General features: G+C 35.0%; 5 protein-coding genes across 6 annotated transcripts; 2 read left to right on the top strand and 3 right to left on the bottom strand.

Moving 5' to 3' along the window:
- Positions 1-437: 437 nt before the first annotated feature.
- Positions 438-3,597, top strand: LOC132067380 (small ribosomal subunit protein uS13c). The gene is made up of 3 exons (XM_059460586.1): positions 438-636; positions 1,474-1,698; positions 3,285-3,597. The coding sequence occupies exons 1-3, from the start codon at positions 529-531 to the stop codon at positions 3,450-3,452; spliced, it is 501 nt and encodes a 166-aa protein (XP_059316569.1). The 5' UTR covers positions 438-528; the 3' UTR covers positions 3,453-3,597.
- Positions 3,598-6,023: 2,426 nt separating this feature from the next.
- LOC132067383 (GCN5-related N-acetyltransferase 5, chloroplastic) lies at positions 6,024-12,517 on the bottom strand. 2 transcript variants are annotated; one of them, XM_059460589.1, is made up of 3 exons: positions 11,660-12,511; positions 10,493-10,779; positions 6,024-6,852 (listed from the first exon to the last, which is right to left on the bottom strand). In XM_059460589.1, the coding sequence occupies exons 1-2, from the start codon at positions 12,289-12,291 to the stop codon at positions 10,494-10,496; spliced, it is 918 nt and encodes a 305-aa protein (XP_059316572.1). In that variant the 5' UTR covers positions 12,292-12,511; the 3' UTR covers positions 6,024-6,852; position 10,493. The 2 variants fall into 2 exon arrangements, with proteins under 2 accessions (XP_059316572.1, XP_059316573.1); XM_059460590.1 differs by lacking the exon at positions 6,024-6,852 and adding an exon at positions 8,069-8,315 and having other exon boundaries at positions 10,476-10,779; positions 11,660-12,517.
- On the top strand, positions 6,537-9,814 carry LOC132067382 (probable serine/threonine-protein kinase PBL28). The gene is made up of 7 exons (XM_059460588.1): positions 6,537-6,668; positions 6,805-6,992; positions 7,099-7,297; positions 7,385-7,548; positions 7,649-7,753; positions 8,952-9,074; positions 9,186-9,814. Exons 1-7 carry the CDS (start codon positions 6,599-6,601, stop codon positions 9,420-9,422), a joined length of 1,086 nt encoding a protein of 361 aa, XP_059316571.1. The 5' UTR covers positions 6,537-6,598; the 3' UTR covers positions 9,423-9,814.
- A 1,529-nt stretch (positions 12,518-14,046) lies between the features above and the next one.
- Positions 14,047-17,869, bottom strand: LOC132067381 (protein NRT1/ PTR FAMILY 1.2-like). The gene is made up of 4 exons (XM_059460587.1): positions 17,720-17,869; positions 17,363-17,580; positions 15,283-15,833; positions 14,047-15,076 (listed from the first exon to the last, which is right to left on the bottom strand). Exons 1-4 carry the CDS (start codon positions 17,787-17,789, stop codon positions 14,185-14,187), a joined length of 1,731 nt encoding a protein of 576 aa, XP_059316570.1. The 5' UTR covers positions 17,790-17,869; the 3' UTR covers positions 14,047-14,184.
- A 2,226-nt stretch (positions 17,870-20,095) lies between these two features.
- On the bottom strand, positions 20,096-24,734 carry LOC132067384 (protein NRT1/ PTR FAMILY 1.2-like). Its single transcript, XM_059460591.1, has 4 exons — positions 24,502-24,734; positions 24,198-24,415; positions 21,429-21,979; positions 20,096-21,197 (listed from the first exon to the last, which is right to left on the bottom strand). Exons 1-4 carry the CDS (start codon positions 24,581-24,583, stop codon positions 20,312-20,314), a joined length of 1,737 nt encoding a protein of 578 aa, XP_059316574.1. The 5' UTR covers positions 24,584-24,734; the 3' UTR covers positions 20,096-20,311.
- Positions 24,735-26,288: the final 1,554 nt, after the last annotated feature.

Genomic DNA, 26,288 nt, shown 5'->3' on the forward strand with positions numbered 1-26,288 from the left:
CATGATAAAATATTTTTCCTAAATAAACATTTCTTCATATATCAAATGCACTCAAATGAAAAGTCGTTTCTGAAAATCAAACCGAGGAAAGAGAAAATAAAGTATCGAAAAATTCAATTCAATCTCTTCATTGAAATATTCATTCACCTTTGTTGCTGCCCCAAAATTCAAGAGATCTTCATTTTTACATATAAGAGATCTCAAATCATTTTCTTTTATTTAATTTGTAAGTGATTGCAAGAGATCATTTCCCCGATAAAAAAGAGGGATATTGGAATTGAAATGAAGAAATTTCTATATTATGAAATTAATAGAAAAGAGTAAAGTTGGAATTATGACATTTTAGTGAAATTAAATTTATTTTCTTTTTGAAGAAAATATTTCCAAACCGGGGCTCCACATTAGGAAACCATGTAGAAAACAAGAACAACTCTATTCCCTATCCAGTTTCCCCAAAGGGATAAGAAATAAGCCAGGGAAAGGCTCTATCTTCTTCACTTTGCTTTCGTTTCTTCAACAATTTCAAGGATGGCACAAACACTAGCAACTCCTGTACTACCTTCACTTTCCCTTATCTCCAACACTTCTTCCTTCTCCAAGCACAATTCCTTCTCTTTACCCACATCTTTTCCCAAGGTACACTTTACTCCCTTTTCTTTTTCTTGTAATTTTCCAGTAATTAAACTTGGGTTTTTTTGGTAAAGTTTCCACTTTTTTTAACCTTTTTGAAGTTGTAATTATAATGGGTTTTGTTTCTTTTCACCCCTACTTCATTCCCTTTTCTTTTCTTGAAATTTTCTCAGTAGCCAAAGATGAATTTTTTTGCTAAAGTTTCCATTTTTTTGACCTTTTTGGAGTTGTAATTGAAATGGGTTTTGTTCCTTACATTATTTCCTTAAGTAAACTTCATTCATTTTTCTTTTCTTGAAATTTTCTTAGTAACCAAACATGGGGTTTCTGCTAAAGTTTCCATTTTTTTAAAACCTTTTGAGCTGGAATTGAATTGGGTTTGCTGAATTTTCAAAGGACTTGAGTTGTAATTGATTTGGGCTTGCTTAGGTTTCTATTTTTGACCTTTTTGAGCTAGAATTGTACTCCCTCCGTCCATTTTTACTTGTCCGGTATACTAAAAATAGATGTCCACTTTTACTTGTGAAGTTTGGAAAACCAAGAGCTAATTTACCATTTTATACATATTTTACCTTTATTATTAATTATTGGGTTGAAAACTTCAAGGATTTGTTAGTGGTTGCACAGGTTTTAAAGTATATTCAATTGATTTCAATTATTTAGATGATTTATAGTATGATTAGGGGTGATATAGTAAAATTATCATTTTATTTATTGCTCCTTAAGGGGTGTGCCAAGTCAAACACGGACAAGTAAAAATTGACGGAGGGAGTATTGGGTTTGCTGAATTTTCCATTTTTCTGACTGTTTTTTGAGTTTGAACTGAAATGAGTTTTTGTGTAGATTGGAGGTTTGAGTATAAAGTGTGTGCGTGTGGGAGGAGTGGAGGTTCCAAACAACAAAAGGGTTGAGTTTTCTCTGCAATACATTCATGGGATTGGCCGCACGAGCGCAAAGCAGATTTTGGTAGACCTTCAAATGGAGAACAAAGTCATGAAAGACTTATCGGAAGAGGAGCTTATCACTCTTCGTGATGAAGTCTCCAAGTACATGATTGAAGGAGACCTCGTGAGTTTCCTTGCTTTAATTTACACTCTTTGTGTTTGTTTGTTTTCATGCCAATGTGAATATGCTTATTGAAACTTGTATGCTTAGGTAATTTGATTTGGGTTCTCTGTTTCATATTATCTTGGTGGGATTGAAGTCTCTTTGTGCTTTATATTTTGGCTTCTTGTCATTATACCATTTGGGCTTTAGCCTTTAAGTAAGTGGATTTGATTTGTCTCAAGATGGGAATTGAACAGAAAAAAAAAAAAAAGTTTCACTTGAGGGGTAGCTTGAACAAAACCGTTTGGTCCAATTTTTTCATGAAAAGTAGCATATATTGGAGCTGAAAACGATATCTTAAAATTATTTTCATCAGACCAAGTCTTATATTAGTCATCTTGCTTTTAATTGGAGTACATTTTCTTGATACCTTGTACCTAATAGTTTGGTCAACTTTTCAAGGAGTTAGAACATTGCTTCAAGGGGACAATAAGTCCCTATACATTTTTTGAAGCCCAAATTTTAGAAATGTAACTTGTATATAGGAGCTGTAGAACCTAGTTTAACATATTTTTCCTCAAACCAACATTTTGTTGAGAAGTGTCTACTACTTATCCACAGAAAAAGAAAAAAGAACATAAAGTAGCATTGGAGGGAACTGTCTAGCTTGCATGGACTCACTTAGAGGATGGGTCAACTCAATCATCATTATTTGTAACTTCAATCAGATAACGTGGCCATATACTTCTTTGTAAAGGCGCTAATAAATAAAAATTGATTACAAAATATAGCAAAGAATGGATAACAGGTGACTTGCTTTCTTATTATCCAATTGCTCTGGCTTTTCCTCTGGCGGTTTGCTGCTATGATTAGCACGCTTTAAGGTTAACTGATTTAGGAATGCCTCCCTTTATTCAGTGGAAGGATAAGAGCTAAAACTATGAAATGGTGGAAATCTATGAAATGGTGTTTGTCTAAGGCGAATTTTAATGCTTAGTTTTCTATTAGTAGAGATGTTACTTTGTAGTAGTGACTGCCTTCCTAAAGGATCCGTTCAAAAAGGTGTTCTTGAGGAGCTACAATTTCGGTTTCTGTATTCTTGTTATACTTATTTTGCTTAAAAAAATACTAGCGGAAGGATAGTCGTGTAAGTAAAATTGTTTGGTGGGAATGCAAATGTTCTCTTTCACCCTCGCCTGTCCTTTTTCAGATATTTATTGTGTTTCAAATTGTGAAACCTTCTTATCCTTGTATATTTGTGTATTCTTTCCCGTCTTCTATGGTTGGAATTTTACAAATGAAGTTAGTGACGTACTTTGCGTGATATCATTTTGGTGTCTTTATGTAAATGTACTATGTATTTGACAAATGTACTTCGGATATGTAGGATAATGGCCTCTATAGCCACCACCGTACCCCTATTTAAAATAACTCTCATACAAAAACCGTTCTTTTGGAAATATTTGCGCGCACAGAAAGAAATCGATTGCTTATTTTTAGCAATTGACAACGTCCACTGAGATTCTTATGTACTGTATATAGTTGGTTTTTTAATGCTTCCTGATTGAAATGGGAAAATGATTGTATACTTATGGTGTTGGCTTCAGAGGAGATTCAACGCTCTTGCCATTAGGAGATTGAAAGAAATTCAGTGCTACAGAGGAGTAAGGCACATCCAAGGATTGCCATGCAGAGGACAACGAACAAAGAACAATTGCCGTACTTTGAAGGGCAAGAAAGTTGCAATTGCAGGGAAGAAGAAGGCACCTCGTTAAATCAAAGATCAATTTTTCATTTCTTTTGGTAATTAACTTGTAAAAGCTACACCAATGCCTATGGCAAACCATGCATTTGTTTGTTACTGAATAGTATTTCCATTGAAATCATTTTTCTACATTTTGAGATATAGTTTTTTTTCTCCATGGTGTCTTCGATGAGTGTTGATGGTTGTTTTCTGGTTCTTGAGGGAGATGACACATGAAACAAGCATCATCTCTTTCTCAAATCTTGTTAAATATGTTATAATGTGGAGTAATTGCAAATTTACTTTTGATTTCATGATTTGGTTTATAGAAGATAGGGTTGTTAAGTAACGTATTGTCATTATAATTGTTGTTGATCTACCGACCTATGGAATGCAGTCCCTTTCTTTAAGCCTAGGTTGAAGCTCAAATTTAAGGAGATATGCTTCTTAGAGTTCCTTCTTTGCATCTTCCTTTTGTTGATGTGCTTTACATATTTGCATCATTATGATACCTAAGTGATTACAATTTGAGTCATAGTATTATGAGTTTGAATTTAGTGACAAAATCCTTGTTAGGTCTTCCCATGTACACTTGTGCGTTAGTTCTATGCAAACTGTAAATTTTTAAACAAAAATAGTCATTTATATGGTAACTCCAAGTCCAAGGCATGCCTTAATTTGGTAAGAATGGTAAAAAAAAAAAAAAAAAAAAAAAAAGATTTATATCACATGTAAAAATTCATTGATATTATTTACAATATTCACACTTCAATAATGAATATAATTTAATTTTAAATAGGAATATAGATAGTCAAGTCCTACAAGAAAGTCAAATAGAACCTAATATGTCAAATAAGAAATTAAATTTTTACATGAAAATTGTTAAGGCATTGGAAATATTTAACTTTAGGCTAAAGATTGTTTCCAGCTACATCTGTTTTTGACAGATGACTCAGTAACACCCTGAAATAAGTGTAGCCAAACAAAATCCCACTCCCATTTCCTTTACTTTCACGACATGGACATTTTATACACCACTATATCAAGATTTTTAGTATTTCTTGTTGTGGGATTTTAAATTTCTACAAACGGAAACAAGAAGAGGACAATGTCAAATTAACACTTACTCATTAGTGAAACCAGCACCAAGAATTTCCTGATACATAATTTAAGCAAAATTTATTGAGTTCGTCTGAAACCATAGCTAATATATTGACTTGTCTGCCTGGACATAAAATACGTAAAAAAGAAGAAAGAAAAAGGTCAAATAACTTCCTTAAGTCAGTAGATAACGTATAGATCTCTAATGCTCCCGCAAACGGTGATGTCTCGTTTCCCATTGGTCAGTCTGCTATCCGGAACAAAGCTCTTTCTTTTTTAGCAATACAGCCCCTACTATTAGTCGTCCATGGAGATCTGGGATTCGGTATTAAATCAATCCAACATTTCCCTCAATCGCTTCAACAGTCTGTACTTCATTTTGTACTCCGAGATTCTAAGGTTTTTTTATTCTCGTATCATGTCATCATTATTTGTTAACTTTGCTTTTCATTAAACGAGATTTGGCTTGCCTTTTAGCTCACATGCAAGACCATAAAAGATGTGTCCCACTCCTTTAATACACAAGAAGTTCACCTTTCAATCACAGGTCTCTTAAGGTTATGATTTTTTTTAATGAAGGTGGTGTTCGAGTCAGCTTACACACACTTTAACTATATAATACTTGCTAAGTCGCACCAGCTCTAATACCAGGTTAGATTATGCATTTAGCTTAAACAAAACCTTTAATAGAGTTCAAAATCACAACCTCAAAATGAGAGCCCTTTATGTTATCCTTTCTAAGGTTTCTTTAAGGCTATGCATTTATCATAACAATCTTTCGTAGAGTTCCTCATTTTCAAGATCAGGGCCCTCTTAATTTATCCTCTTAACAAAATGATGGCCCCAACAAATTAGATATTGACATTTTTGGCCCTAAACTAATGGAATATCTGTTACCACACAACTTTCTGCAATGTTGATTGCCAAGTTGATTCTCCTTTTGTCATACTTATTGTCCACGCTTTTATCAATACAACAAATTTTGAGCAATATGATTAGGGGTACTAAAAAAGAATTGGAAGTATTTAACTTTTCACAATTATGACTGCTTTGGTTGTATCATTTAGATACGCAACATCTTTGTGAAAAAATGAAAGTTAGAAATAATGTTTTGGATTTTAAAATTCAGACAACCTTTACCTTTCTAAGTATACATAAAACTGAAATAAAACATACCAAACATTCCGAAGTTGCAACTTTTCAGTTTGTAATACTTTCATACAGTCAATGAATATTAATATTTCTTTATCCTAGAGAATTAAGTGACAATATGCTTTGGATAGAAAAGTACTAATAATTCTTTTTGTAGACAATGCAAAAATACAGAATCACCAAGACTACGAAATTGAAAAATACACAGAACGACCAACACTAAAGAATGGAAATATAGTAAAGTAGCAAATGTTTCACCAGCCGTAAAAATAAGAATGAAAACCATACCAAGTTACCAGCAACACAAAATATGGATTCATGAACACTCAAAATTGAAGTGTTACATCAATGAAACAGGGAAACCAGAATTTTCAGGGAAAAAGATTATAGAAATACAAGAAAATGACCACCCAACAAGAGCCTTTTGCAATACAAACAGAAAATGATAAAGAAAAAAGAGAATGTTATGTTAAATTGCAGCTTCTCTATCATTTTCAAGGCATACCCTCACCTACTTCATTTGAAGGTAAGCAACTTTTTTTCCCATCTCTTGCTTTTTCTTACCCTTCAAGTGAGAATGAGAAGCCTTAGGTTGTTGTGTGATAACAGAGCTTAGAGTGTCAAGTATTTGTCATAAGCTAACTTCTCATTTGCTTTATACATACTCCAACAGGATTCTCCTACAACTCTATCTCGTCCTTCCAATATACTTCTATATCTATTTTCTCCTTCTCCTTCTTCAGCTGGTTTTGTGTTTCAACACCTACTATTCTGTAGTATCTGAGTTTGTTTTTATTTTTATCACGAATTTCTCTACAGCTTAGAAAATTGTATACTTTTCTATATTAATGTTTTACTGTTTTATCAAATGTAATACATCATTGAACCCACAAGCAAGCATCTGAATCTATTGAAAGAACAGTCATGCCTTTTGGTTTGGTGTCAGCGTGGAACAAACGTCGGAGAAGCAAGTCCGAGGATCAGCTAAATCCGTGTATGTTTGCTTCCTCTTCTTAACATAGCAGCAATACTTCTCATGCTATTGTGATTGCCTGTGCTGCATCATATTACTTCAGAGAGTTGCATATAGCTTCTGCATGTAATAAAATCCAAAATATGATTGTTTTCAGGGATATATAAACCTGCGGAATATTGGCAAATCGAAGACCAGAAACCACCTGCAGCAAAGAGACGCCATGGATCATCAGTTTTCACACTCAAAGAAATGGAGGAGGCAACAAATTCTTTTAGTGATGAAAATCTACTAGGAAAAGGAGGATTCGGTCGAGTTTATAAGGGCACACTGCGGTCTGGAGAGGTAAGACAAACAATTTAAGGGAGAAAGAATTTCACATTGGTGGTTTATTTTCTTCATAGTTCATGTATCAACTAATATAAAATTTGATTGTATTGTCCGTTGGAAGATTGTCGCAATCAAGAAAATGGATCTACCTTCATTCAAGGAGGCAGAAGGCGAGCGCGAGTTTCGTGTGGAAGTCGATATTTTGAGCAGGCTGGATCATCCAAATCTGGTATCACTAATAGGCTATTGTGCAGACGGGAAGCACAGATTTCTAGTTTATGAATATATGCACAAGGGGAACCTTCAAGATCATTTAAATGGTTGGTTAATAAGCCGAACTTTCCTTTATTCCAAGACTTATATTTGGATAAATTTGGATAGTTAACTATGTCTCGATGAAACTGCAGGGATTGCAGAAGTGAAGATGGATTGGCCCTTAAGGCTAAAGGTAGCTCTTGGGGCAGCAACAGGACTTGCATATCTCCATTCAAGTTCAGCTGTTGGAATTCCTATAATTCATAGGGACTTCAAATCCACCAATATTCTTTTGAACACTAATTATGACGCAAAGGTACTCCAATACTTCATCCATGTTAATTTTCTTCTGATTTCTAATGGGAGGGGATCTCTTCATAGAACTAATATATAATCAATACTCATCCACTGCACAGATATCAGATTTTGGTCTTGCAAAGTTGATGCCAGAAGGCCAGCAATCATGTGTGACATCAAGGGTACTTGGTACTTTTGGCTATTTTGATCCTGAATACACACTGGTAAGTTGCTTGCATATCAAAACTAAGTCTGAAGTTTCTATAAAGTTGGATATCATATTGTTATTTAGTACTATTCATTTTCTTCATTACGACAAACCAACAATGTGCTGTCTAGCTTTCTGACATTTCCCCTCCCAAAGCTCTCTCTGTGAGCAAAGAAAAAGGAGAAAGAGGAAACAAACAAAATAAAGCACTAACACAAGTTCTGACTAGGTAGTGGCTGCTGACTTACAATACTTCTGCTAAGCACATTAAGAAACGCTACGAAAAAATGAGTATATTAGAATAAGCTAAGCAGGAAATCACATACATAATCCATCTTCCCTTTAAATATCTATAGTGCTCTTTGTTCTTCTAGATTCCTTTCACTAAGAATTAAACGTGGCATGCAAAAGAGTTGTCTGAATGTTTTTTCCATTATTCAAGGAGAAAATTTAATGTGGTTTTGTTGTTTCCTTGTATCTAAAATTATAAAGCTCCTAACGATGTTTAGCCGACCATTATAGTTTTGACACTCTGCTACATAAAGAGAAAAAGCAGTTTCAGGTTGAGAACAGAAGATCTTCAATCAAACCATCCTATCCCTATAAGATGCGAATTTCATGTTTATCAAAACTGAATCCACCAGGAGAACTTTAAACAAAGTATGTTCCATTCCAATGGCCACAGAACTGCAATGCAAGATTAGCGATCAAGCTTGAGTAAATCCAACTTGAATGCCTTCTTTTTATTTTATTTAAACTTTAAAGTGAAGGCAATTGCATTTATCTAAGTTAGTCAACATTTCAAACAATCTAACATTGACATATCAACTATTAAGCATTTTTCCTCCATTAACAAAATCTAACTATAATGAAGACATTCTTATTATAGACCCTTGCAAAAATGCAGCGTAAGGCAGCGTACAATAGACCCTCGTGGTCCGGCCCTTCCTTGGACCCTGCGCATAGTGGGAGCTTAGTAGGCCGACCTTTTAATGAAGACATTCTTAGACAGATGTTCACCCCCAAATCAAGAAACTATACTACAGTAAGAGGAGATAATGAATTGATACAGTCCTAATTATTTGGCTCAGAAATTTCTTAGCTCATCCTTTGTTCTTGTGATATAAATATTCAATTGATAGAAAAAAAGAAAAAAAGTTATGGCTCATTAAGCTTTCTTTCAGAAAGACCTTCCTAATACTATTTTCGGACAGACCGGAAAACTCACTCTACAAAGTGATGTTTATGCATTTGGTGTTGTTATGCTGGAGCTTTTAACCGGACGCAGGGCTGTGGACCTCACACTTGGACCAAATGATCAGAATTTAGTACTACAGGTAAGGACCAAAACAATAATCCTAGCATCATATAGGAAAATTGTTCAAAAAATTGAAAAGTGGCTCGAAGATTTTTCACTATGTGAATCCACTGCTTTGAGGATACTGCAGGTGAGGCATATATTGAATGATAAAAAGAAGCTGCGTAAGGTGATTGACCCTGAGATTAGCAGGAGTTCATACACAATGGAGTCTATCAACATGTTTGCTAACCTAGCATCTCGCTGTGTGAGGGCCGACAGTAGCGAAAGACCCTCAATGGTAGACTGCATCAAAGAACTTCAGCTGATCCTCCACACGAATACGAAAGGGCTAAGTATGACTATGCATACATTCAGAATGATCTGAGACCTTCAGAGATTGACATGGATGACACAAAATCTGATCAATATGTGCCAAGAAGGATTCTTTCAATTCAGAAGTTGCAGTATCAGCTAAAAGTTTCAAATGTACATTGGAAAGAGCAATGAGGATGGTAGGATGTTGTAAGTTGTCAAAGTAATAAAAGAACACCCAGGTTCAATCAGAAGATGTCAAGTTTTCTTAATAATTTAATAATAGCCTGGACAAGTCTGAGTAAAACAAGGAGGTATTAAAGATTAGGAAGACAGTATTTTCATGAATGTCTTCTATTAATTTTCTGGCAAGCCTGCTTCTATTCAAACACATTAGTGCAGAGATCTGATTATGTACGCATTTATTTTCCAATTAATAGAATCAATGGTGAGAATTTCTGGTCACTTGAACTGAATTTTATCAGAAAATTACTCAAGTTTCTTGTTAAATTAAGTTGTTATGTATAACCTTCATAATGTTTTGTCCTCACATCATAGAATGAAAACTAAGCCTTCACTTCTGCTTTGCTTTTAAAACAGATATGTTTAAGTTTGACATATTCCCCGGAAAAGTTAATCTCTGACAATACGAAATACATGTGCAGAAAGCTGAAGACAGCTATCACCCTGGTGTGAAAACAGACACATTTTTGCTTAGCATTATGGAAGACTAGTAAGTAATGGTTCATTACAAATACAATAGTAAAGTTTAATTTAAGTTTCAGCTCCAATTCAGGTTATAAAAGGAGAACAGAAGGTTAGATCAAGTTTGATTATGTACATAGACAAGCAAAGCAGAAATCTGAAGACAACTATCACCCTGGTGTTCAAACAGACACGTTTTTGCTTAAGATTATGGAAGTTTAAGAAGTAATGGTTATCAGTTCATCACGAATACAATAGTAAAGTTTAATTTAAATTTCAGCTCCAATTCAGCTTATAAAAAGGAAAACAAAAAAGCTAGATCAAGTTTGATTATGTACATGTACAAACAAAGCGGAACGATAGACTACAGATAGAGCCCAAAGAACACAAATTTCATGTAAAGAGATGAAAAAGGCTTGACAATGGAAAATAATGTACCTCAAAAGTTGTCAATGTTTACACGTGTATCCACTGAAGAAGTACATTCATCAACTTCAAAAGGGCTTTCTGAATCTGGAAGAACTTTGCACATCAAATGCTTGCGTCGCTGCAACGTCAACAAGATAAAAAGGTTGTCTGTCTCAACAATGGTATACCCTGCTTTTTTATACATGTTGAGTGGAGCAGTATCGATCATTCGACAGTGCAAGTAAACCTCTCTAGAAGAACTCATTTGAGAAATTAGTTCCTCGCTTGCTTTCAACAGATGCCAACCTATACCCCTTCTGGAAAATGATAATAACAAACACCAAAACTCAATACTAGTCCAACATCCATTTACTCTTCCAATAAGAATGACATTATATTCATCAACTTTTCCTATATAAGTATACATTTCCATTTATTCAGACTTAGTTATACCTCAAAGTATTTTTATAAGTTACCAAGTATATGTTAAAAGTTCAAACAGAAAATAACATTGGACAGGAGATATATACAGGCGGAGAAGGGAAAGGGTCAAATTTGCCCCTCTACTATACGAAAAGGATCGATTTTACTCTTCGTTATACTATTTCTACAAAAATTACAATCCCCCCTCCCCCCTCCCCCCCCCCCCCACACACACACCCTCCCACACCTTTTTTTAAATGGTTCAAAACCTATCCCCCATTAAGGCTGTCAAAGGTGGACACCCAATCCTACGTGTCATTGACATTTTGATGAGGTGGATGCCACTTGGCAAGCCACTTCAGCGCCCCAACCCATTTTACCCCTCTCCTCCACTTGTTCTTCCACCAATAGCACTTCCATTTGCTTAGTAAAAGAGCAAATCTCTTGCGAATCCAAGTCGAATCTTGAATTGCTTCTACACTCTTACGGCATATAGTTACAAATTAATTACATACATATATAAGAACACACACACAAAAACACACATATCTAACAAGTCAACCACAACTAGTTAGTTGAATAGGTACCCCAGAGTCAGATTTGGCCTTATACCTTACCTCTTGTCTTTTACAACCAACTTGATTAACTATATTTTTCCATCATCAATATGATGATTGGTATAGAGAACTGGACAACAATTGGGGTCTATTTTATCAGTTGAGAATTAACACAAGAAACAAAGTATACTAAGAAAGAAACATTTAGAAACCAAACCTCCTAAGCAGCTTATCTACTGTCATATTGCAAATATATGGAGAGTTCTTGGGTGGAGTAGGTGTAGGAGGATTAGCATTAGCACCCCTTTTATCAAAACACACTTCAACAGTTCCAGCCAATTGCAAATCCACATCTTCACCATTTTCTTTATAGAATCCAAGAAGTGTTGCAGCATGTGGCATCATTGTTCTTCTCTCAATCATGTATTGCTTCACTAAATATGCCAAGAATTTCACATAACCTTTAGGCATCAACATTGACTCAGCAAAAGACTCAGCTAATAACCAAACAGTAACATCCATTTCTTCTTCCTTCATCAAACGAATCCACAATGAACCAGATTCCAGTTCTTGAAAATACCTATATTTCTCTAAAGATTGAAGCTTTTCAAGTTCTTGGTTTGTGAGAAATCTACCTGTTTGAAGTGGGGTTTGAGATGAAGATTGGGAAGTTGAAAGTGGGATAATTAGATTGGAAGTGGGTGATTTTGATGAGATGAGAAAAGGGAATGTATATTTTGGGGTAAAGATTGAAACTTTATGTGAATTGAAGTTCATATTATTATGGTGAAAATGGTGATGGTAAGATTGAGGGTCTAAAGAAAATGATAAAGAAATTGCAGTAGCCATGAAAATGCTTGGTTGAACTGAAAGTTGGGATGTGGTGAAGAGAGTTTTGTGTGTCTTTAAGATTTGGCTTTGAGAAATGGACAGTGTGTGATCATTAACTAAGATATATGTGGAAAGTCAAAAAATGGGTGTATTTTTATATTTTTGTAAATTAGTTAGTCTTTTGTAAAGCCTCCAAGAGAGTTAAAATTTGTTTGAATCTGAGTATTGGGGAAGAAGCTAATGTTTGTCTTCATCTGGTTAAGTTACTTTCATTCTTTGTACCTTTTGATCCATTTTCTATGTTCACTTTCTTTACTTTTTTAGTTTTTTTCTCTATTTTTTGGGGAGGGGTTCATATCTTTTTCTGGTTCGGGTATAGTGAAAAAACAAACTATATAAAGATATTAAAATTGTGTTGGGAGGGGTTCATAATTTCAAATCGTCTTTTTTTGGTATAGTGAAAAAATATATAAAGATATATTAAAGTCGTTCATAAGCAGCATGGTTGAAGTCCGTTTGAAAAAAAAAATTCTATGTTGTAAAAACATTATTCCAAAGTGCATACATCAACATATCCAGTGTAATCCCAGAGTGCATGTATGAGCTAAAATGTGGATATTATGACAAACTACAACACTCTAACTTTTGGGTATTTTAGAGAAATGCTAATTTTGGGGTCGATCTATTAAGAATAAAATTACATGTTTGGCTCTTATATTCTTTATCCATTCTTCTCATTTGAACACTAAAATAGTAATTAAATGTTAATTTAATAGAAAAACACAAACGTTATATCAAATTCTTGATTTAATAAGTTAAATCAATTAAATTTATAAAATGCATAGAAACTACTATATAAATAATGTGGCGATGATTGAATCCGATACTTAAAATGTGTTAAATAGAATCTGCATTGCATGATGATTATAACAGAGAAGTATGTTTTCCAAGAAACTTAAACTATTAAAAAAAGATATTACTCTTATTAATAGAATGTCAATAGAGATTCAGTCAACTGAATAGATGAGTCATATGCATCAAATAACAACAATTGGGAAAAGAAACTTCTCATGAGAAGTCTCCAACTAAAACTGTGTTAAGCAATTATCACGTCTTCATAGATTTGTTTGTATATCCCACGACACTTTTTGCTCCTTATTAAGCATTTCGAATTACTATACTTGTTTTGCATCAGAAATCTGCACGGATTTCAAGTCCTCAGATAAAGTTATTTCTATTTTTATTTTTTTTAGATTTAGACTAGTTGTAATGAGTCGGACAAAATCCATTGCGTGTAAGTAGGACTATATATATATATGTGTGTGAGAGAGAGTCAATGAAGTTGAAAAATAAAGTGTGACATGATAAATGTGACATCAACTCTTTTTTGGGGAATAGTTTCTTTAAAGCGTAGTTGGGGGACAGGGGGAGACCCTTACAATAGTAAAGAAGGTGAGTATAAGGGAAGGAAAAAAAAGAAGAGCAAGAATCCATCTATTTGTCAGGAAAATGGATAAAGTAAGAGGAGTCACCATCCCTAAATAATACAGGCATATTCTTTTTTATTGTTGTTTTAATGGCACTTTTGATTCATTAAATAACTCTAATAAGGTTTTTATTTTGTCATTCTCATCACCATTTTCAAGTTACTCTAGAAGAAAAGGGTTCCCAAATTATATCTTTAAGAATTTGAAGGATAAAGAGGCAACTTACTTCACACTGATACCATTTCCTCCAGCCTCCAATTGGCAAAAACAATGTGTTAAAACTAAGGAATCCAAAACATATGTTCACATTTCTGTCAGCGAAAATTCATAAAACACATTAAGAAATGTAGAGGTCTAAACATATACAAACACCTAATTAGCTAACATAGTAGTATATTATTCAGCAATACAGTGCAACATATCATCAAGATTCAGGTAAAAGCCTGTAATCACATTGTTTCTCTGCTGCCTCAAGAGATAACCTACTGCTCCCATCATTTTCATAAAACCGACAGACGACCAGAAAATAGAAGAAGTTGAGCAAACTCAAAAAAGTAAGTAACCAGAAATAGAAATCCAGGTGACCCCGATTAATATTGCTCGAAAGCCAGCTCATTTTACCTCCAGTTGATGAAAGCCAATCCACCCCCCTCACCAGAACACTTCCAATCAAACCTGACACAGCATTCCCAAGAGTGTACATAGCTGATGCGATGCTGGACATGCTTTTGGGTAAAAGAGAGTAGAAAAACTCAATTTGTCCAACTACATGGGCAGCCTCAGCCACTCCGAGTAACGCATACTGTGGCACAAACCACATAGCAGACATGTTCACTAAAGCACTTGGATCATCCTCATGCCCTTCCTCTATTGCCCTTTGTCGTCTTATGCTTTCTGTTATTGCTGACAATGCCATAGACATACAGGAGACTATTAGGCCAATCCCCATTCGGATTACAGGAGTTAGCCCTCTTGGCTGTCCAGTATATTTTGATAGCAAAGGGACCAAAAGACGATCGTAGAAGATAATCCAGACTGTTAAAGCAATAACCAGGAACACACTGAACGATGCTGCTGGTACTTTGAGTTGAGGGAAGATATGTCTATCCATCGTCCTTGTTTGAAGTACAGAAAATGAGAACTGATTCATGGCCACAAAGATCATAAAACCGGTGGACCACATGGGAAGTACTCTAAAAAGAGCCTTCAGTGATTCAACTTGTCCCAAACTGCAGAGATTCCACGGATTTGAAGCTGATCCATCAGGATTCAAATCTCTTTGAGGATCTTGAATCACACAAGCTCTGTTTAGGCACCTGTAACGTATAGTAATATCTTACGCTAATGAACTGCAATATATTATATAGCACTGGAAAAGGTGAAAGAGTAGCGACAAGAAATTGTAGCTACAGTTCTGTGATTAACAGATCATAAACTTTCAAATCATATCAGATTGTTTTAATCAAAGTGCATGTCATATTGACAATCTCAGTGCCATTGAAGAAAAGATGGAGGCACTGACCTGAAGTCATTCGATGGTGCCAAGAGCTCTGATTCGAGTGGCCAATGATAATAGTTATCACAATCAGTTGATGGAAGATTGGTCTTTCTTTTCCTAAAAGCTGCTACAACTACTTGAAGCAATCCTAGGAACAAGCTTTCTTTAGCTTTCACTTTGGTATAAAGAGGAGACCCCATTAGGAGCATTGAGACAGACAGAAACATGAGGATAACAGGGATACCAAATCCAACTTGCCAACCATAACGATCTTGTATATAAACGATTATGCTGACTGCAAGAATGGTTGAAATCCCTGTGCTAGCATAGTACCAGTTGAAATAGCTATCAATAAGCCTCTGGTTCTCAGGGTTCTCTTTTTTGTCCAATTGATCGGCACCAAATATTATAGAACAAGGTCTAACAAAACCAGTTCCAAGGGACATAAATCCAAAAGATGAAAAAAGAACAGCAAGCTGGAGTGCTGTCGTTCCATTACAAGCATGTTGGAACTGAGAGCAAAGTGAAGATTTGAGTTGTGGAATCATGGCAGTGAGCCAAAGAATAATCATTCCCTGTTGCAGAAGAATGTTAAAACTCAATTATCTTTAACATTATCTTCCCTTTTATTAGTCAAGCACCAAGGTAATTGAGTTTTATGAGAACTCAAGCAGCAGTTACTCACAGCAGAAAGCTAAGGATACAATGCATTAGAATGTTGAAGAGATGAACTTAGAAGCAAATCACATTACCTTGAATGCTAACTGAATGATTATACCAATGCAGATTTAGTTTAGCAAAGAGAAGAAACTGGACTGAGATATTTGTTTCTCCTACAATGACAAACTTTCTGCTAGATGGGTGGAGCAAAGTATTGACACCACTCGAGATCAAATCTTGGCTCAAACACAATTTTTTTCGCCTATATACTTGTATTTTCGCCACTGTTACGCCATTAGTGACCGGTCCGACACGGTATTATCCCTCAGTCGTCATTAAAAATTTTGTCGCCGTGTATGAAGATAATGGTGCCCCCGCTGTCTTAAAATCCTGGGTCCGCCTCTGTCTGCAAAGTCTCCTTCGAATGGTATGATGGGATTACTAGCATAACAAACTTGAACACCCAACCATGCTCCTTTAAAACAGAATCTTTAACACCAATTAAACTTCACCGCTTTCCCCTTTAGAGTCAAATCATGAGTATGCTCCATATAATCCTCTGTCTCATTACTATTAACATCATTTTGGTAAGTGTTTGATCATTATCTACGCAACAAACTGCAGATTTCAACTAACTTCGACTATTTCAGAAGTTTTATGCTTAAAATAAGGTTTCATGTTTTGAACTATGTCAAGAACACTAAATCAAGAAGCTGATAATTTGAAGAAAACAGTAAGCAATGAATTGGTTACTACTTGCAAAGAACTCCCGATGGTATGTACTCTTGCAGCTGTTAGACTGGGCATCTAAGGGGGGGAAAAGTTATTTTTCTGACTCTTTGACTTGTGCATAGTTTCATTTTGATTTTACCTACACTCAAGATGCTAACTCTTATGACAAATTCTCGATTCTCGAACTATCAACATTTGACATTCACAAAGAATTTAATAAGAGAAGACAGGGCCTCACTCTGAATATCTCTTAAGGCATGAATTCATCACTTTCACCTAAGAAGATGCTAATTCGTTTACCTTACAGATTTCCAGTACCATGCAATCACGTGATCTTAACGCACATGTTAATTTCTCATATGGTCACTGAGCTTTACTCACTAAAGTCATCAAACTATTTTTTTTTTTTAACCCACTCTAACATAAGTCACAAAACTATTTTTTGTCACGTTAAAATATAAATTGTTGAAGGGGAGCCTGGCCTAACTGGTAAAGTTGTGCTCCTGTGAGTAGGAGGTCACGTGTTCGAGCCGTGAAAACAGCCTCTTGCAGAAATTCTAGTTAAGGCTAAGTACGATAGATCCTTGTGGTCCAGCCTTTCCTCGGACCCACGCATAGCAAGAGCTAAGTGCACTGCGCTGCCCTTTTTAAAAAAATATAAATTGCTCAGAAAGTACTTTAAAAGAGTTGCAAGATTGGGGATGCAACTCACAATAAGGGTGGAGATGGATCCAAAGGCAACAGCCCTAAACCTTCCCAAGTAAGAATCAGAAACAAAGGCCCCAACAATGGCCAACCCATTTGAAACTGCAGACCATATTCCAACAATGATAGCTCCTGTGGCAGCACTCATATGATAAAATGTCATCAAGTAGATTATCATGTTTGGTTGTAAACCATAACTTGCCACCCTCTCAAATGATTCATTCACTGGAAGAAAAAACAATTTTTTTTTAAAAAAAAAAAATTAGTAATGCATGCAAACAATTTAAAGAAAATAAAATAATTAGTAATGCATGCAAACAATTTAAAGAAAATAAAAGAGCAAAAAATGAAAGAGAAGTAGTACCAATGATGAAAGGCATAGTTCTAAGACCACCCTTTCTTGGGTTCTCTTCAACTTCTGTTTGGGTGCCCATTTCACTTCAACCTTTTTTTTTTTTTTTTTTTTCTTCTTCTTCAGTTCACCCTTTGGCTTAATATAACCAAAAAGAATGAGAGAAGAAAAGTAGAAACATAGGTGAAGTGACCCACGCTATCACTATTCCTCGCCATAAATTCGATGCTTCCAAAATACATGTCGTATTCAGACTTCTCTCTAAATCACTAAAAGCAAAGTTGTGATGAATTTAAGGGCCGTTTGGCAGCTGGTTAGAGTTATGTAAGTATTAGTAATATAATGATTAGTTATGAGGGAATTTATATATTACTTTATGCTGAAATTAGTCAATTCAGGTATTAGTTATTCCATCTTTTATTGTGCATAAACTTATATATGTATTTGTTATGCAGGTTTCTAAATTATAAATCAAACACAGTATTAATTTTATATGAATAACTTACTTCGTAACCAGCTACCAAAGGCAGCTGGTTAGAGTTATGTAAGTACTAGTAATACAATGATTAGTTATGAGGAAATTTATATATTACTTTATACTGAAATTAGTCAATTCAGGTATTAGTTATTCCATCTTTTATCGTGCATAAACTTATATATGTATTTGTTATGCAGGTTTCTAAATTATAAATCAAACACAGTATTAATTTTATATGAATAACTTACTTCGTAACCAGCTACCAAACGCGATATTATTTATGCAGGTTTAGTCTAACTCACCTTCAAATTAAACCAGCTATCAAATGCCCTCTTAGTATTGCCTTATCTTGTTTGGTTATTAATCCTGAGATAAATTATATCAGGATTTTGAACTAGTAATGAGATAATTTATTCGTGCCATGGTGGAATAAAAGTACTGAAATAAGTTATCTCTGGATAAAACAATGAAAATGACAAAAATACCGTTCCTCAAACCCTTTTTCCACAAAATAAGATGGAAGGAAATTTTATAAACAAACATCTTTCTTCTTAGAAATTATGCAATGCATGTTAATAAAAAATAATACTAAAATAACTAATCCCAAAGATAACTTGTCTTCAAACCGTAACACCCCTAATGAAATAAGGTTCACGAATTGTTTGTAATTACACTGTAATTATGTTATAACAAACAAATAGATCGTCGTAATTACTAGGCTGTGTAATTACTAGGCTGTGAAATTACGAACCTAGTAATTACACCAATTCCAATTACCAGATGGCTTTCCAAACAGACCCTTAAGGTTGTTGGTTTGAGTGCCAACTGTTGTCGTTCTTGCCTTTTTAAGACAAAAATTAACTCTGACACTGTAATGTCAACTCAATATCACCACAAGGAACAAACTCATTTACTCAACTAGCTATAGAAAATGACAATGGGACAGGATATAGTGGCTGAGTGGGGGCTAAGTATTTGCTTTTCTGTTATCTTTACATGGAAATAGGTGTTTTTACATGAACAGTGTTACCTTCTTTTGCATTTGCCTTGTTCATTTTTGTTCTTAAATTAGATTTTTCAATACTTAAATTCTTAACTTATTGACGTCAGTTTGAGCTTTATAGATGTAGATCTTTATGATAAATTTCCCACTTGCATCATTAGTCACACTTCTTTATTGGAAAGTCTTCAAATAACATCCAGCAACTTTAATGTATAAAAAACAGTTTTCCAGTTGTAAGAGTGACTAAATAGTACTGTGAGAAATTTTAGTTATTCTAATGATTAAAAAAGATAAGATTCAGTTATTTTATATCTTTAATGGGACAAAATAGACTTGTGATTTTACTGTTATGTATAGGGAATACAGTTCAGGACCATAGCCAAAATTCACTCCGCTAATACATAAAGTAGATAAATGAATATAAAAGGAATAGGCAAGAATCCATCTACTAGGACACTACTAAAAAATCAATATTTTTCCATTGAAATTTCTCAAAAATGTCAGTGGCTATTCCCACAGATATTTTGATTGAATCAGTGAGAGAAAAAATAGCAGTGTTTTCACATGGAAAAATTAAAAATTTCCCAGCGTTTTAGTGGGAACCTATTTCCCACCATGTATTTTCCCAGTGAACTGGTTCGGCAGGAATGAGGTGGGAAAATCATGTTTTATAAAGACAAACTTTTCATTAAATGTCGGTGGTAAAAACCTCTGTTTGTAGTAGTGGGAAAATTGATCATGACAGGAAATTACCATGCCAAAATAATATAGGCATATCCTTATGTATTGTAGTTTTTACAGAACTTCTGATGCATAAATTACTCCAGTAAGATGATTTTCACTTTGCCCCTCTCATCACCATACATTGAAGTTACTCTCTAGAAGAAAACAGTTAAATTAGATCTTTAAGATTTTGAAGGATGAAGCTCTAAAAATTGAATCAAAAAGATTCACCCCTATAGGCTACTTTGACACACTGATACCATTTCGTTAAGCTTCCATTTGACAAAAGAAACTGTGTTAGAACAAAGGAATCCAAATGCATGTTTACATTTTTGTCAACATATAAAACACTTCATAAGCTAACTTAGTAGATCATTCAACAAGGCAGTACAATATATCATCAAGATTCAGGTAAAAGCCTATAATCAGATTGTTTTTCTTCTGCCTCATGAGATAACCTACTGCTCCCATCATAAAACCGGCACACGGCCAGGAAATAGAAGAAGTTGAGCAAACTCAAAAAAGTAAGTAGCCAGTAATAGTAATCCAGGTGGCCCTTATTAATGTTGCTCGAAAGCCAGCTCGTTTTACCTCTGGTTGATGAAAGCCAATCCACCCCGCTCACCAGAACACTTGCAGCCAAACACGACACAGCAGTCCCAGTTGTTGACATAGCCGATGCAATGCTGGACATGCTGTTGGGTAACAGAGAATAGAAGAACTCAATCTGTCCAACTGAATGTGCTGCCTCCGCCAGCCCTAGTAGTGCATATTGTGGCACGAACCACATAGCAGACATGTTCACTATAGCACTTGGGTTGTCCTCATGACCTTCCTCTATTGCCCTTTGTCGTCTTATGCTTTCTGTTATTGCTGACAATGCCATAGACACACAGGAGACTATTAAGCCAATCCCCATTCGGACAACAGGACTAAGCCCTCTTGGCCGTCCAGTATAGTTTGATAGCAAAGGGACCAAAACACGATCATAGAAGATAATCCAGATTGTTAAAGCAATAACCAGGAACACACTGAACGATGCTGCTGGTACTTCGACTCGAGGGAAGATATGTCTATCCATGGTCCTTGTTTGAAGTACGGAAAATGGGAATTGACGCGTCATCACAAAGATCACAATACCAGTGGACCACATTGGAAGTACTCTAAGAAGAGCCTTCAATGATTCCACCTGTTCCACACTACAAAGACTCCACGGATTTGAAGCTGATCCATCTGGATTTAAATCACGTTGAGGATCTTGAATCAGGCAAGCTCTATTTAAACACCTATAACATACACTGAAATTTTACGCCAATGAACTGTGATATCATTTAGCACAGGAAAAGGTGAAAGAGTTGTCACAAAAAATTATAGTGACAGTTCTCTGATCAACACAATCATAAAGCTTCTTGAACTCATATTTGATTGTTTTACACAAATTGCATCTGCGCATGACATATTCGAGGAATACTGACAACCGCAGTGCCATTGAGGAAAAGATGGAAGCATGCACTGACCTGAAGTCATTTGACGGTGCCATGAGCTCTGATTCATGTGGCTGATAATAGCAGTCATCAATATATATCAATGGAATATTGCTAAATCTTTTCCTAAAAGCTGCTACAACTGCTTGAACCAATCCTATGAACAAGCTTTCATTAGCTTCGACTTTGACATAAAGGGGAGAACCGATTAGGAACATCAAGACAGAGAAAAACATGAGGATAACAGGGATGCCAAAGCCGACTTGCCAACCGTAACGATCTTGAATATAAATGATAACGGTAACTGCAAAAATAGTTGAAATCCCTATGCTAGCATAGTACCAGTTGAAATAGCTATCAATAAGCCTCTGGTTCTCAGGGTTCTCTCTTTTTTTCAATTGATCGGCACCAAATATTATTGAACAAGGTCTAACAAAACCAGCTCCAAGGGACATAAACCCAAAACATGAAAATAGAACGGCAAGTTGGAATGCTGTTGGTCCATTACAAACATGTCGGAACTGAGAGCAGGGTGAAGATGTGAGTTGCGGAATCATGGCAGTGAGCCAAAGAATAATCATTCCCTGTTGAAAAGGAATGTTAAGCTCTCTTGAAATGTACTAGAAAGAGAACGAAGAGATGCTAATAGTCAAGCACCAACATAATTGAATTTATGAGGATTCGTACAACTGGTAGTCGCAACAGAAAACAAAGGATATATACAATGCACAAGAAATTGCAGAATAAACTTAGGAACAAATGACATCATCTTGAATGTTGACTGATTAATAATGATTATTGCAGTTTAACGAACTAGATGGACTGCAACTTAGAGATAGATACTCGTTTCCCCAAACTTGCTGCTAGATGGATGGAGCAAAGTGTTACAAATACAGATACAGGAATGAAAATGCTGACCAAGGAATCTTTATTTGTTTGTCAAGGGGAAACCAGATCCTATGTAGCAACCAATGATAGAGAAAACTACAATTTAATACGATGGTACCAGACGAGTCTTTTTTTCTAATCAGTAGAAGCAGGAAATGACAAAAATATTTAGAATGTGCAACATTTACTTGGAACTAGAGGTCAAGTCCTGAAATGAAGACAGTTGTTAGATGTTCGAAAGTGCACATGGTCAGGTAACAGTTTGTCAAAGTGACATAACTTAGAAAGTAACAGTTAGAAGAACTTCAAATGGCAAACATAAGAGAAATAGTAAGCAGGGACCATTGGCTAGTACTTGGAAAGAAATCCTGATGGTCTTTACTCTTAGAAGCTAGCTGGAATCTAAGGGGGGAAAAGCATTTTTGGACTTCTTTCGCTTGTGCATAATGTCATTTTGATTCTACCTACTTCCAGTAGGCTCCCTGCTATGACAAATTTTCTAACTGTCAACATTTGACTTCACAAAGAGCTTTCTTAGGGAAAGGACTCAATCTAAATATCTTTAAGACATGAATCCGTCTCTTTCGCCTAGAAGGTGCTAATTCACTTACCATTGCAGATGGGCTGCTTCGTACCTTCAGTGAAGGGTGGTCAGTTGACCACTTCCTCATAGAAATACAGTGTATGTCCGTCAAATATTATTTTTATACGTATATATTGAATCTTGAACACCCTTAGTGAAATTCCTCGCTTCGCACCAATGTTTGTGATACTCAAACTAACTACACTCTCCGTCCCAATTAAGTGTTTTACTTTCCTTTTTTGTCTGTCTCAAAAAGAGTGCCTCTTTCTATATTTAGTAAGTTGACAATTCAAACATCCTAGATGGCAAGCTATGTTGCTAGGACTCAGGTGCGGGTGTCGGATACAGGTACGGATCTAGAGGTCGGATTCGTCATGATTTAAATTTTAAGATTCGTGGATACGGATACGGGTGCGAGGATTCGGTAAAAATTAATTCAAAATACTAAAAATAGAGTTATAAACCCTAACTTATAAGATATTATGTGGAAATCGGAAAACTTGAGGAGAAAATATTGATTAAGAGGAGAATCTTGGAAGGAGATAAAGGAAAAGGAGTGATATAGAAATTTCTATATACAAGATATCCCATTTTCTTCAATTTCACCGTAGCTTTTGTTTTGATTACATAAATCATTGGACCTGTATTTCTCCCTCGATTTTGGTCAAAGTATCCAAAATTGGTTGACCGGATCGGGTATGGATCCCACACCCTTGTCGTGTCGACACGGGTGCGGCACCGAAAGTGAAGCGTCCGAACAACATAGATGATAAGTTTTCAAAGGGCATTTTAGTATATTATAAACATCTTTAAGTTACGACCACAAGATTAAAAAATGTCTCTTTATTTCTTAAACCTCATGCCTAGTCAAACTAAGACTCCGCCTCTGCTAAATAGAACAATTGAAGCAAAACATATACTACTAAAATAAATCTTGAACACCCTTAACGGCATTCCTGGCTTTGCATTGTTACGTGAAACTCAAATCAACTACTAACTAGAACATCTGTAGCAAAACGTATATGTTAAATCTTGAACACCCTTAGCGAAATTCCTAGCTTCGCACCATTGTTAGGTGAAGCTCAAACCAACTACTACTAAATAGAACAACTGAAACAAAATGTGTATATTAAATCTTGAATACCCTTAGCGCAATTCCTGATTCTGCCGCTGCAATGGTGTTACGCGGAACTCAAACCAACTACTAACTACACCAACTGAAGCTAACAATGAAATCCAGATCAATTTCAACTGGTGAACAATTTAGTATATATTCCAAACAAATCACAGTATTGAAATTATGAAATGGCAGGATTTAACATGCAACTTACTATAAGGGTGGATATGGATCCAATGGCAACAACCCTGAACCGACCCAAGTAAGAATCAGCAACGGAGGCCCCAACAATGGCCAGCCCATTTGAAAGTGCATTCCATATTCCAAGAATGCTAGCTCCAGTGGCAGCACTCATTTGATAAAATGTCATCAAATAGATTATCATGTTGGGCTGTAAACCGAAACTTGCCACCTTCTCAAATGATTCATTCACTGGAAGAAAAAGAAAACAAAATAGTTAGTAATGCATGCAAACAATTTAAAGAAAATAATAGAAAAACATGAAAAAGAAGTAGTACCAATTATGAAAGGCATGGTTTTTAGACCACCCTTTCTTGATTTCTCTTCAACTTCTGTTTCTGTCACCATTTTTACTAACATACTGTTTGTTTCTTCTTCAGTTCACTTTTTGACTTAATATGAACAAAAAGAAAGGGAAAGAGTATATATAAACGTTAACCCCATGTTACCTTAATTCTCTCGCATTAAATTCGATACTTCCAAAATCTAATAAATTATTCAGTAAATTAATGTGCTACTCTACTATTAGTTCAGTTGTTGACTTCTATTCAACATTGATAATCTTTCCTTTCAAATTTAATATATTTTCTATAGTTACTGCTGAAATAGTATACATTATCTTAATTGCTTAAACCCTTACACTTCTCTTAAATTAGTAGTAACTGCAAAATTGTGAGATTCCTAATTAGGAAGGAAAATTAAACAATTAGCAGAGGCAGAGCTAGAATTTTAAATTACGTGTTCTAAATTCTACCAAAAGAAAGTTACTAAGTTCTTAATAAATTATTCGAATTTACTACTATATAAGCCAAAGCTACTGAATTCTGCTAACTCATAAGGGAAGGTAGCTCCGCTCCTAAAGCAAGATTAGTTTTCTTGTACTAGGAAGTTGTAGTTAGTTTTTTTACAGTTATTTAATTTAAAGTGATTAAACATTCATGATCAAAGTAGAAACAGAGTATGAAATTCATTTTTTGAAGACAAAAATATCGTTATCAATAATTTTTATTTAAAAAATTACCTTTTTATTTCAAAAGAGAAGTCAACAATTAGATCATTGTCCCTCTTTCTTCTTTATCAGGCCTTTTTCTCCATTATCTCCCAACTCTTTCTTTTCAAATATGTCGCCAAATTTCAAGCAAAAGATTAATTTTTTTAATTAAATAAAATTTGATTAAAGTTTTAATGATATTTTTTTTAAAACAATATTACTTGTATAGTGTATAGCAAAAATGTGTACATATTCTTTTCATAATTTGATGCTAAAAACGCTTTTTTTTTAAAAAGATTAATCGAATACAAATGATTGGCCAAACATAAACTCTTAAAGGACCAATTAAGCGCCCTCCACTTTCAATCCGAATATTGCGAGTTCGAGCCACCAAGGGAGCAAAGGGGAGCTCCTGGGGGAAGGGTTAGAAGAAGAAAAAAAATAAGAAGAAGAAGAGAAGAAAATAAAAATGTTATACCCCATGTTACACACTTAAGAAGATCGATTCGAAAAGACCTCATACGTCGTAGATTAAGGATATGACTTCTATTTTTCTCCTTTTTTTTTTTTTTTTCCTCGTAAGTTTGAAGTTAAGAAAATGACCTCTATCGACCAAGGAGATTGAAGTAATCATGGTCTGATAAACGATCAAGAAGAAGATGGATTATAGTCAATAACGTGATACTCGACATAATTGATAATCGACCGAGAAGGAGGTTGAAAATGACTCCATTGACCAAAAAGGAGATTGATTAGCAACCATGGATTAATAAACCACCAAGAAAAAGGTTGATTATGGAAACGAGGAAAGAAAAAAGAACAAAACAAAAGATTATTTTAAAAAAATCTTTAATCTAATTAAAGGGTTCCTCCCAAGAATAAATAACTTACGATCATTTACCTAATTGAAAACATAATAGGTCCATTAATTAAAGGCCCCACGTTACTTCTTATTTGTTTAAATTAAACGGTTAAAGATATTTAACATGATGTGATATTATCGCTTTAGGCTCAAGCCCTCGCACGGTTTTCCCAAAAGACCTCACATCATTAAGAGTATCCAACTCCTTATAA

This window comes from Lycium ferocissimum, chromosome 8 (genome assembly GCF_029784015.1).
Source record: "Lycium ferocissimum isolate CSIRO_LF1 chromosome 8, AGI_CSIRO_Lferr_CH_V1, whole genome shotgun sequence".
Taxonomy (NCBI): Eukaryota; Viridiplantae; Streptophyta; class Magnoliopsida; order Solanales; family Solanaceae; genus Lycium; species Lycium ferocissimum.

Bases quoted from the DNA above. Each gene is read 5' to 3' on its own strand.
- LOC132067380 (XM_059460586.1), top strand. From the start codon at position 529: ATGGCACAAACACTAGCAACTCCTGTACTACCTTCACTTTCCCTTATC. The intron at 637-1,473 runs GTACACTTTACT...GTTTTTGTGTAG, and splicing joins TACCCACATCTTTTCCCAAG to ATTGGAGGTTTGAGTATAAA. The intron at 1,699-3,284 runs GTGAGTTTCCTT...TGTTGGCTTCAG, and splicing joins ACATGATTGAAGGAGACCTC to AGGAGATTCAACGCTCTTGC.
- LOC132067382 (XM_059460588.1), top strand. From the start codon at position 6,599: ATGCCTTTTGGTTTGGTGTCAGCGTGGAACAAACGTCGGAGAAGCAAG. The intron at 6,993-7,098 runs GTAAGACAAACA...GTCCGTTGGAAG, and splicing joins GCACACTGCGGTCTGGAGAG to ATTGTCGCAATCAAGAAAAT. The intron at 7,754-8,951 runs GTAAGTTGCTTG...ATTTTCGGACAG, and splicing joins TTGATCCTGAATACACACTG to ACCGGAAAACTCACTCTACA.
- LOC132067383 (XM_059460589.1), bottom strand. From the start codon at position 12,291: ATGGCTACTGCAATTTCTTTATCATTTTCTTTAGACCCTCAATCTTAC. The intron at 10,780-11,659 runs GTTTGGTTTCTA...ATCATTTTCCAG, and splicing joins GTAGATAAGCTGCTTAGGAG to AAGGGGTATAGGTTGGCATC.
- LOC132067381 (XM_059460587.1), bottom strand. From the start codon at position 17,789: ATGGGCACCCAAACAGAAGTTGAAGAGAACCCAAGAAAGGGTGGTCTT. The intron at 17,581-17,719 runs GTACTACTTCTC...TTTTTCTTCCAG, and splicing joins AACTATGCCTTTCATCATTG to TGAATGAATCATTTGAGAGG. The intron at 15,834-17,362 runs GTGAGTTGCATC...CTTCTGCAACAG, and splicing joins GATCCATCTCCACCCTTATT to GGAATGATTATTCTTTGGCT.
- LOC132067384 (XM_059460591.1), bottom strand. From the start codon at position 24,583: ATGTTAGTAAAAATGGTGACAGAAACAGAAGTTGAAGAGAAATCAAGA. The intron at 24,416-24,501 runs GTACTACTTCTT...TTTTTCTTCCAG, and splicing joins AACCATGCCTTTCATAATTG to TGAATGAATCATTTGAGAAG. The intron at 21,198-21,428 runs GTCAGTGCATGC...TGTATGTTATAG, and splicing joins GCACCGTCAAATGACTTCAG to GTGTTTAAATAGAGCTTGCC.